Here is an 11435-nt window from a genome sequence, read left to right as displayed (position 1 = left end):
CCGCGGACCCGCCGCACAGCTCCCGCGGCGCCCCAGGCCGGGCCCCGCGCGGAAGTGAGGTCAGCTCACCTCTGACCCGCGGCGAGCATGAGCGTTCCAGAAGGTTCTGGAATCGGCGGGCCCCGGAACATGAATGGTTCATGCTGCAAGCCCTTAGCGCATGCGCAGTTGCCGGCCGCGGCCCAGCGCTGCAGGCGGGCTGTGGGCGGGCGCGGGGGCCATGCTGGTTCCGGGGCCGGGCGGCGGGGCCGCACATGGGCCGGCGGCGGCGGGGGCGGGGCTGAGGCGGTGAGTGCCGAGCGCCGCCCGCCGCCGCCGCGCCAGACGTGCCCGCGAGTCCGCAGAGCCGCGGTGCTGCTCCCGCGCTGCCGCAGGTGAGCGGGAACGCGGCCCGGGTGCCGGGCCCGCGCCGCTCTGCCTGGCCTGGCATAAGGGCCCTGCCGCTTTGGCCGCCGTGACCGCGGGGCCGCGCCGGGAGCGGCCGGGCCCGAGCGGCGGGAGCGGGGGGCGGCCGCGGTGCAGGCGTTCGGCGCGGGTGGCGGGAGCGGGCCCGCACCTGCCTGCGGGCCGGGGGCGGCGCGGCGGGCCGGGCGGGCGGGAGGCGGCGAGGCGGGCGGCGCTGACCTTGCTGCGCGCGTCCTGGAGCAGCGGCCATGTGCCCGCGGGGCCCTGCCCGCCCCGGGAGCTCCGCCGGGCCCGGGGCGGCGGCCGCGGCCTTGTCTGTCTTCTGTCCGCCCTTGACGGCGTGGCGGCGTGCGGGAGCCCTGCCCGAGCTGCCCTCGGCGCGGCCCCGCTGCTGCGGCCGCGGGCGGGCGCGGCCCCGCGCCGAGCACATGGAGCCGCGCGGTGCCCTCGGCGTGTCCTGCCCCGCGCCCGGCGGGAGGAGCGCGGGGGCGCCGGGGGCCGCGCAGGGAGGAGCTGCTCGCGCGGCTCCCGGCGTGGGGATCGGGGACACCCAGCCCGGTGCCTGCCGATGGTTGTTGTGCGTCTTGATTTCGGCCGGTCGAGAAATTCAGTGTTCATCGTGCCTGCTTTACTTCCTGAATCTGTTCTCCGTCTTTTCCTGTAGAAGTAGCTGTGCAAAGCCGTAATGCTTTTGTTTTTCTCTACGTTTCTTTTAATGTTTTAGACATGCTCCGTTTATCTACAGTACTCCGTCAGATAAGGCCAGTGTCCAGAGCCCTCGCCCCCCATCTAACGCGAGCCTATGCAAAAGATGTGAAGTTCGGAGCAGACGCGAGAGCTCTCATGCTGCAAGGAGTAGATCTTTTAGCAGATGCTGTAGCTGTCACCATGGGGCCAAAGGTAACGGGAGACTTGGCCTTTCTCTTAGCACAGACCTGGCTAAAAATACTGTAACAGAGAACGGTGGTTGGGTTTCTCTCGGTGAATCTGCACGATTGTGTTTGCAGAGCTGCAGCGCAAAGGGGTGGGGGAATGGACAGGCTCCTGCAAGCAGCTGTGGTCTCATGGTCACCAAAAGTGGGACAGTAGAGCATGTGCTTTTCAAAGTAACAAAGTAAAATTGCTTGGATTCCTGTGAAAGGTACATTATATTCGTCTAAACCGTTGGAAGGTTAAGGAGATGTGCATAATGTGTTACCAGCTCAGTTGATAACCTGTAACAATGCAGTAGATAATGTAACTGCCTGTGTCATGGGGTAGGTTAATTACCATGTGGGTGGCTTGGTTGGAGTTTCTTTATGATGCTTGTTTTGTTTGTTAATTTTTTTTTTTGCTAATTATAGTTTTGTGTTAGTTTACATTTTAAATATTAACAAGCTTTAAAAATATCACAAGTGTAACATTGAGTTTTCAGTTGGCTGGTGACTATCACCAGCCTAAGTGAAATTTTGTGGTAGAGGCATTCACTTGTGTTAGCCTGTTTTCTGTCCTGTAAGGGACATCTGGGTCTCTTGGAAAACCAGCTGTGGTGTTCTGCATAGTCATGCCACGTGCAGTAGGGCTTGGAAGGAGATTCCTCTTTTTGAGGAAGAGACACTGATTTTCTTGGGGCTTGTGTGAATATGTGTTCCCTGTAACAGCATGTGCATGGTAGTTCTTCTGAGGGCTGCTGGCCTCTGTAACATTATTTCACGTGTTCTCTGCACGTTTTTAGTGCTCTACCAGCTTCATTCAAAGGCAAAAATACCGTAAAGCTGAGCAGCAGATGGAGGTTAAGGAGCAATTATGTCAGGAAGCTGTGGCTACTTCCATGAAGGAACAAAGTTTAAGTGTAGTTGGTTAATTTAACTCTTGTTTTTTTTGAATCAGGCTGTTCTGTGAATGCCGAAGCACAGTTCTAATCCACTGGCTAAAGGGCAGTTGCTGATGCAACTTTGTGTAACCTTAGGGGATTTTTGTGTGTCATGCTGTTCTTAGTGTGAAAATGGAGAGGTTGTGCTGCAGTGCCTCAGTCTGCTTCTGGCATTTTTAACAAACCTCGCTCTGGTGAGGAAACCTCCTTTGGCACTGCTGTGCACTTTAAGGAGCCCAGTTTGCAGTCTCACACAATCTTTTGGTGTTGCTCCAGCATGTTGAACAGAACTGGTTTGTGTGGGAGCTCAGCTTCTCAATATGCCGGACCATTCTAAACACCTGTGCAGTCACTGGTGGTGTTTGTTCCCTTCTTCAGGAAGACAGGCGGGTGCTTTTGCTACAGCAAGCCCCTTCATGTGATTTATCTGGAGGTTTTGTTGTGCTCCTCTTCTCAAACCTGCAAACCAAACATTAGGAATAGAGCCATATCAAAATACAGAACAGAATTAAGCAAACTAGGAGACAATATATGAAAAATGTACTGGTTGAACTCCTGAAAGGAGTTTTCTTATTGAATCATTTTTATATTTAGAGGTGCAGGTCAAATAAGATAGTAGTAGGGTTGCATTTTGGCATAACTGTTCCATGGCACAGAGGTAAATTTCCATAAGCTGTTGCCCAGGTTCAGCCCGAGTAACTGAAGCAGAACCTTTCCTTGCTTCGGGAGCAGCGAGGCCTCGTGCCTGGCAGGCAGCCAGAGCTGCTGGGGCACTGAGGCAGATGTGTGGGCCCTGAGCAGGGGAGGGGCACCGGGACTCCTTGCCCCGCTCGCCTGGCACGTGATCCCCCTGTGCTGGGAGAGCTCTGGCGGGTGCAGGCCGGTGGGAGGGCAGTGCTCAGGTGGGGCACTCGCTCCCTTCCTCTTCCAGCAGCCCCAGCTGCCAGGATGGTAGAGGAGCTTCAGGGCAGCAGTGAACCAGAGGTGGCTCCTGGAGTTTCTGCTGCCTCCAGCTCACACTGGAACACGATTGTTTGGGGCAGCTGGTGGCTGTGGAATTAATCTGTGAACAAGCCTTGTGCAGGTGCATTTGCCTTGTGCTCCCTGCATGGTTCACAGTTTCCCCTGTTAGCTGTGTCTGTTAGATACAATACTCCAGCTTTTTAGTGGGATCCAAGTGTGAGGTAAGATTGGAAAAGCTTGGTAACTTGGAGTGTTTGAGAAATTACTGTAACACATGAACACAAATTTGAAGTGTTCTCAGTTGTCTTTGCTAATCACTATTGAGGTTTGCAAGTCTGCTTTTTTTTTACCTTCCAGCACATGCAACAAATTGAGCTTTGTATTACTTGTTTTTCAATCACAAAGAATGTTTATTGTGATCTGATGAGAATTTTGGAAATTTGGTTCTTTGAGTTATTATCTTTTTTTTTGGGGGGTAAAAAATATTAGCATTTAGAGGGACTCTTCAGTTTTTTCTCTACAGTCAGTGTTACTTAAGTGCAGACTGTGGTATTAAGCATTATGGCTGAAGAATGGAGTGTCATTCTGTGCAAGCATAAAGCCTTTGAGCCATTTTTCTAGTTTTGGAGAACCTTGGTATTAAAATGTGTGTTTGAGAAGTCCCAGCTGAATGCCCTGTGTAAGGTGTTCAGAATTTTCACTTGAGCTCTCGAGAGTAACATGCTTTGGGTTGACTTAGATTTAATTTTTTTTTGTCCCCCCAGGGAAGAACAGTTATTATTGAACAAAGCTGGGGAAGTCCCAAAGTGACAAAAGATGGTGTGACAGTAGCAAAAGCAATTGACTTGAAAGACAAATACAAAAACATCGGAGCCAAGTTAGTTCAAGACGTTGCCAACAATACCAACGAAGAGGCAGGAGATGGTACCACTACTGCAACAGTCCTCGCACGGGCGATTGCCAAGGAGGGCTTTGAGAAGATCAGCAAAGGAGCCAATCCTGTAGAAATTAGGAGGGGTAACTTTTTTCTGTTGTTTTTAATATTTAATCGCTGTCTTTTGTTTTTCATGTCCTAAGTTTGACTTGTTTTCTGTTTGAAGAGCCACCATAAAGGGTTATATGATGTTTAGAGAGCACAGTTGGGGTTTTTTATACTGCGGACTCTGAACAATTAATAATTTGTCTAATCATTGTACTATTTTACATGCAGTCACCTTATTTAATTTATTGTAAGTGAACTCAGTTAAAGCCATTTCTGCATTTAATTAATACTGTAGCCGTGTAAGCAAACGTGTTACAAATTTCCATCATGATAGTATCTCACATCAATTTCAAAAAACCTATCACTGCATACACAAATGATAGTATGGAACAAGAGCTATTTGGTTTTGAAGATGCAAACAATGCATTTTTGCAGTGTGGCCTCCTCTTTGAAAGGAAGCCTGTTCATTGTGGTGGGTGGGTGCTCGGTTTGTGTTTTCTGTGCTCTGTACCTTGCTTTGTTCACTCACAAGTGCCCTGTTCATCTCAGGCGTGATGCTGGCAGTGGATGCCATCACAGCTGAGCTGAAGAAGCTCTCAAAACCTGTTACAACTCCAGAAGAAATTGCACAGGTAAGAAAAAACACACCATGAAATGTAACCGAAATTTAGGCAGCTCTTCTCAGAAAAAGTTTTGTGAAGTAGGTTATGTGCATCTTGATGCTGGGTACTTTTCTTTATACATCAGAAATATTCTTCAATTGCACTGCTAGAAGCTAGTTCAGAAGTTGGCAGATTTTTTCAAGTTTCATTCCAAAGTGTGGTCTTAAAACATAAATGTGTGTACTTGGGAAGAATTGATGGGAGCAAAGCTCTGGTGTGAATGGAAGTGATGGCAGAGCACTGAGGGTGTGGGAGTTCAGGTTCAGGTGTGCTGGTGGTCCTGGGTTGTCTGTGCCCGGAGATGGCCTGGGTGTGATCCCAGGGCAGGGAATCTGGCTCTGTGCTGCAGCTGCCCAAGGGCCTGAGCCCTTCTGACAGAGTTCCTGCCTCCTGCTGTGAGTGTGCTGCACTCCACTGCCCTGCCTTGTCAGAAATGGTTATTCTGATGATTTTTTTTGTTTATCATGAGGAAGCACCTTGCATTGGAAAATGAGATTAAATGTCTTATTCTTTCAGGTTGCCACAATATCAGCAAATGGAGATCAGGAAATTGGCAATATAATCTCTGATGCAATGAAAAAAGTTGGACGAAAGGGTGTGATCACTGTCAAGGTGAGAACTGGCCAAGGGACTGTCTCTTCTCCTGTTGGGCTGGCTGTTGTCCCATGTGATGCTGCTGCTGCAGCTCACATTCCATAATTCCCACCATAATTCCTCCCCAGCTCCTTTAGATCAGAGTTTGATCACTCTTCCCTTTTCCTTCTTTCTGTTTTGGAGAGAAGCACATGAAACTGATGTGGGATCCAGAGCCTTTCAATCTGTTTCACATGATATGCTAAAACTGTACTTGTGCTTTTGGTAGCAGACAGGAGATTTTAATGCAGACTTTCTTACTCTAAACAGGATGGAAAAACTCTAAACGATGAACTGGAAATCATTGAGGGTATGAAATTTGACAGAGGCTACATCTCTCCATATTTTATTAACACAACTAAAGGTGAGTTACAGTAAGTTGTGTCAGTCAGAAATAATGGCACCTGTTAAAGGCTTTACAGTCCCTTGTGCTGTGCACCTCAGCAAATAGAGCAGGGGGTCCTTTCCCATCAGAAAACTTGAACTTGGTAAAAGCTTGGGGTGTTGGGGGTTCCTTTTTCTTCCCTGCAAAGTGTTCTGTGAACATCAGGCTGGCCTTGCAACCCAGCAGAACAATGGAGAATTGAGAGTGGAGTCTTGGAGAAAACAAGTTGTCTTTTTTTTAATGCAGTTGGAAAGTGCAACCATTGCTCCAAAGCACCTGCTCAAGTTAAAAGAATGCTTGATATGTTTTTGTAATGGAATTGTTCAGATAATGCATGTTGTTTCTGCAGGGCAGAAATGTGAATTCCAGGACGCTTATGTTTTAATCAGTGAAAAGAAAATCTCTAGTGTACAGTCCATAGTTCCAGCTCTTGAAATTGCCAACGCCAACCGCAAACCTTTGGTCATCATTGCTGAAGATGTTGATGGAGAAGCCCTCAGCACTCTAGTCTTGAACAGGTGAGGCTTGAAATCCATTTTTTATCTGTGGTGGAAGGCTGCTTGTTCTCTTGCCTGTGCCAAAGAAATAGCAGCTTTTAACACCACCATGCTTCATATCAACTTCAGTTGTGTCCTAACTGCCTTTTTATAAAAAACCACCTCAGTTTGTGATGGTCTCTTTGTTTGCTTGACTGCTAGAGCTGCATTGATATAATTTGGCATAGTAATTAAACTCATTCTCTGAATTTTTGTCTTTAGACTGAAGGTTGGCCTTCAGGTTGTTGCTGTAAAAGCACCAGGTTTTGGTGACAACAGGAAAAACCAACTTAAGGACATGGCAATTGCTACTGGTGGTGCTGTAAGTAATGATGTTTTAAGTGGCTTTTTGCTCCAAGGAACTTTAATGCATTTTAAGGAGGAAGATACTGTGCATTTTTAGGTCATTGGCGTGTATTTGGTGGGTTGCAGGCTGTGTTCTGTTCTTTCAGAAATGTAACAGTAACTGATGTTTGAAACTTCCTGTTTTTTAAAATTATAATTGCTGTGTAATGCAGTCCTGGCTAACCATATGTCCTTGTAGCTGACTGAAGTCACATGAGGTTTCCTTGCAGGATTTAGGTTTTTAAGGGGAAGGAGGAACTCCAAGGCAATTGCTGCCTCAATAAATATTAATTGCCTGGACCCAGATGTGGCAAATACAATTATTTAAAATGCTTGGAATTGACTGAATTTTCTTGCTACTAAATTTTGCATATAGTTGATGGCACTGATTAATGTCCCTTTATACTGCCCTTTTTTAATATGCACTTCAAAATCATAGCATGATATTGGGACCTAGGGGAAGCTGTTGAAACAAAACTTCATGTTTAAGGTAATGGCAGCACAAAGTAACCAACCAGCAAACTGTTCTTCAGTCAATGACATGTCAGGATCTGTAACTTCTCAAATACATGGAGATGACCAGTGGCAGGACCCAAGGAAACACTGAAGCTGTGTCAGGGCAGGTTTAGGTTGGATATCAGGAAGAGGCTTTTACTCAGATGGTGGAACTGCAGTAAGGTGGTTATTTTGCACCATTATGTATGTGTTCGTGTATTTGTAGATGGAAAAACCTGATGTATGGGGAACCTGTGAATTCCAACTTCTCACATAATTTCTTTCAGGTGTTTGGAGAAGAGGGTTTGAACCTAAATGTGGAAGACATTCAGCCTCATGACTTTGGTAAAGTTGGAGAGGTCATTGTGACAAAAGATGACACCATGCTGCTCAAGGGGAAGGGTGAAAAGGCTCAGATCGAAAAACGCATTCAAGAAATAATCGAACAGCTAGAGGTTACCACCAGTGAATACGAAAAAGAGAAACTCAACGAGCGACTGGCCAAGCTCTCTGATGGAGTAGCAGTATTGAAGGTATTAAGAACTTGGTAAAATCATGATGAACTAAAGCTTGGGCTTCTCCAGTGCTGAGGTACAGAAGACTTGGCAGTGTGGGAGAGGGTGGGTTGGCTTTGTGGCACTTCTTAGGCACTGGTGCTTAATTTGGTGGCAGCAGAGCTGTCCCAGCCGGGCTCCTGGTGCGGACCCTGACTGTGGCTTGCTGCTCGCAGGTGGGTGGGACGAGCGATGTGGAGGTGAACGAGAAGAAGGACAGGGTCACCGACGCCCTGAACGCCACCCGTGCGGCCGTGGAGGAAGGCATCGTGCCGGGTGGTGGCTGTGCCCTGCTGCGCTGCATCCCAGCCCTAGATGCCTTAACCCCAGCCAACGAGGATCAGAGAATTGGTAAGCAAATGACTGGAGGGTGTGTGTGGAGGTGATACGAGCAGGCTGTCTGCTGTCCTCAGGCTTTATTGGGTAGCTTTCAGTGAGTTTTTAGTTACTTGATCTCAGGAACATCATGTTTCTTTGGTGTGGTGGTCTCTGCTTTTGAGTGGGAAGGAGCTTTTAAACTGCATCACTGACTGGACTGTGTAAGACCCAGTAGCAGTAAAGCAGCAGTGTCCCAGCACAGAGTGGCAAATGTTTATAGAGTTGGGAGCTGGCTCTTAAAGTCAGATAAAATCTAATAATGCTCAAGAGACTGTGTGGCAAATCAAATGGAAAAAGGCTTTGTGTCATGTTACACATAAATATAGAGAGTAATAATACTTCTTACTATTTTTTGTTGAAGTAAAACATGCGTGAATATCCTGCAGAGATTTCATTTGTTAGCAAGTGTCAAGTAGCAGAGAACCTTTCCTCCTGGAACTGACAAAAATAGCTTATGTTCTTGCTTGGAGGATTTTCTCTTTGTATTGATCTCCAGCACTAGGGCATTCCTTGGCAGTGGGAGTGGTGTTTGTACATGGAGTTCCAACTATCCTGTTTCTTGCAGGCATTGAAATAATCAAGAGAACACTGAGAATCCCAGCAATGACTATTGCAAAGAATGCCGGTGTTGAAGGATCATTGATAGTTGAAAAAATCCTGCAGAGCCCATCAGAAGTTGGCTACGATGCAATGCTTGGGGACTTTGTAAATATGGTAGAAAAAGGAATCATAGACCCAACTAAGGTAACCTAAAGATCTTAATTCTCACTTTGCTTCCTCCCACCTCCTGTGGTGGTCAGCAGGTTTTAAGTAGTTTCTTGCTTATTTTTAGGTGGTGAGAACTGCTCTGATGGACGCCGCAGGTGTTGCGTCTCTCCTGTCAACAGCAGAGGCAGTGGTGACTGAAGTTCCTAAAGAAGAAAAGGAGCCAGCAATGGGAGGAATGGGTGGGATGGGTGGAGGAATGGGAGGTGGCATGTTCTAATTCCTGGGGTAGGGATGCATCATGAGCTGTGCTGTTAAAGACTGACAGTTCTGACTTCAAAAACTTGAGCTATCAGTGTGAGAGGATGGATAGTGACTGAAGTGAGGCTGGTGTTGAAAAGAATCACTGTAACCATCAGTTACCGGATTTCATTTAACACACGTGTAATTGTTTACAGTCATTGTCCATGCCTACAGATAATTTATTTTGTATTTTTTGAATAAAGACATTTGTACATTCCTGATAACTGGGTGCAAGATCCATCTACCAAGGTCCTGATTTGAACTTAATGAAGGCACTTGATATTCTGTTTCAGAATTTCTTGGTGCTTGCCAGTACTCGAAAGAACTTGGAAGCCACTGTGCGTGAGACTAGACAATTGTGTACAAAGTAGGCAAATAGAGTTACGTGAACTTTATGTAATAAACTGCTCAAAAGTTACAAAATGTATCACCTCCTTCATCTGCACACAAAGCCATAGTTATGGGAGAGCCTGGACAGCCTGCTGTTGCTTCTAAGATTTAGTAGAAATTGACACTTATGCTTGAAAATATGACAGGGCATTTCACTCCGAGAAACATTCCTTTGTCTAGAATGTTTCTCAGAAATGCAAGTGCTTTAATTTTGGTAAGAAATATCTAAGCTGAACTGCACTACAGTTCTTTGAAATATTAAACAATGCTCTGAAAACAAGGCACGTGCACTGACTTTATTTTGCCCTGTCTATGTGATTGTTTCACGTGCTGGAACAGGCCCTGTGCACCTTTCACAGTCCCAGGGGAAGTGAAGTGCCCTGAGGGTATCAAACCAGGTGAGTCTGCTAAGAAAGGGTTCTGGGGTTTTTAGATCCTTCCTTTGCTCAGGTGTAATATGTGATTACCTCCTCACCTTGAGCCTTCCATTCTTACCTTCCTCCTTTCTGGTAAGGGGTGCAGGATTTAGTTATTTTGCACTAGAAATGTTGCTTTGCCTCTTTCTGTGTTCTTTGACCTGACACCACCACTAACGTTGTGCAGTCTTTTCTACCTTCCAGCCTGCAGAACAATGCTGTTCCCAAACTTGTGTATGTTTATATCTGATTACCTCAACAATCAAAACTGCTTTACAACTTCTCAGTTCTGTACAAATGACCTTAATCCACCTGTTGCTTTCCTCAGCTTCCTGCCCTTAATAAGAACTATCCTTCCTCAGATGGAATGTGTGACATTCTAATTTTAAGTAAAATTATCTGAAACTGTTTCAGGGCTGTCTTTATTTTGAAACATACCTTTCTATGTTATTTAATATGCTGTTCTTTAATAACCATATGGATTACATGTGCTGCCGAGAAAGGACCAGCTTCAGCACCTGGGCTGAAACTTCACCTAATTTCAGTAAGGAAATCTGGTAATGCAAGGCAGCATAAAGTAAAGATGAAGAATCTGTTCAAACCTATTCCCTTGGTTTCTTCAGAGACTGGGAAGAGAGTATTTCAGGACTAGAAGTACTGAGCATGTATGTAATCAGGATGCCGTTATCACGGTGGGAGTATGGTGCTGCAAAACTTCAAAGAATGAAGGTTTAGTGCTCTCTTGCATGATTTATGACAGCTGGCCTTGGCTGTGCTTGTCTGCAAGGAAGCACAGGGCCTCTTGTTACGTGCTTCCAGGGAGGACAGCACGGGTACCTGGTTCTCAGAGGTAACACTTGCTTCAAAGTGTTCTGTGTGCATTAGGTGAGACAGGGGTAACCAAAGTGCAGAGTGTGCCAGGGAAGGAGTGGCAAGGAGCAAGTTCAGCCTGCCAAATGTACTGCAAATTCCAGACAGGTCCACTGGGCACCACTGCCTGTAGCTGAGACTGCTGCACTCAGGTTACAGTACTCCTTATGCATTTCATCCCTGAAAACGAGGGGACTGCTAGAGCAGTTGCTGGTCACTCTAGGAGCAACTGCAGATCCCTGACTTACCTTTGCCATTTGAATTCAAAGCACCACTCCTCAATGGCTGCCAAACGGCGCCATTCTCTGGGAAAGCCAGTGTGTCAGCTGGCCTCTGCTTGGGCAGAGCTGGCTGAGCTGATGCTCTGAAGTTACATTCCCACAAAGCTGAGTTAATAAGTTACAGTGCTGAAAAACCCCAGGAGCTCGGCTAAGGCAGAGCCTGGGCTGTGATTCCAGGAGCCGTTGGTGTTAAACGGCAGCTGAGATAGCCCCGCTCACAGGAGCTGCCAGGTCTGTTACTGATAAGGCTTTGAGCTGCACTTGATTGCAGCTTCTGAGC

The 11435-nt window shown here is 46.9% G+C and overlaps 1 protein-coding gene across 1 annotated transcript; it reads left to right on the top strand.

Annotated features, from left to right (window-relative positions):
* Positions 1 to 216: 216 nt before the first annotated feature.
* Positions 217 to 9868, top strand: HSPD1 (heat shock protein family D (Hsp60) member 1). The gene is made up of 12 exons (XM_064433951.1): positions 217 to 374; positions 1130 to 1305; positions 3985 to 4237; positions 4752 to 4834; positions 5381 to 5476; positions 5768 to 5861; positions 6232 to 6400; positions 6641 to 6740; positions 7546 to 7791; positions 7989 to 8163; positions 8756 to 8934; positions 9023 to 9868. The coding sequence occupies exons 2-12, from the start codon at positions 1132 to 1134 to the stop codon at positions 9173 to 9175; spliced, it is 1722 nt and encodes a 573-aa protein (XP_064290021.1). The 5' UTR covers positions 217 to 374; positions 1130 to 1131; the 3' UTR covers positions 9176 to 9868.
* Positions 9869 to 11435: the final 1567 nt, after the last annotated feature.

Source organism: Passer domesticus, chromosome 10 (assembly GCF_036417665.1).
Source record: "Passer domesticus isolate bPasDom1 chromosome 10, bPasDom1.hap1, whole genome shotgun sequence".
In the NCBI taxonomy this organism is placed as follows: Eukaryota; Metazoa; Chordata; class Aves; order Passeriformes; family Passeridae; genus Passer; species Passer domesticus.
The sequence above is the reverse complement of the archived record's forward strand: the minus strand, read 5'-3'. Positions and strand labels throughout refer to the sequence as shown.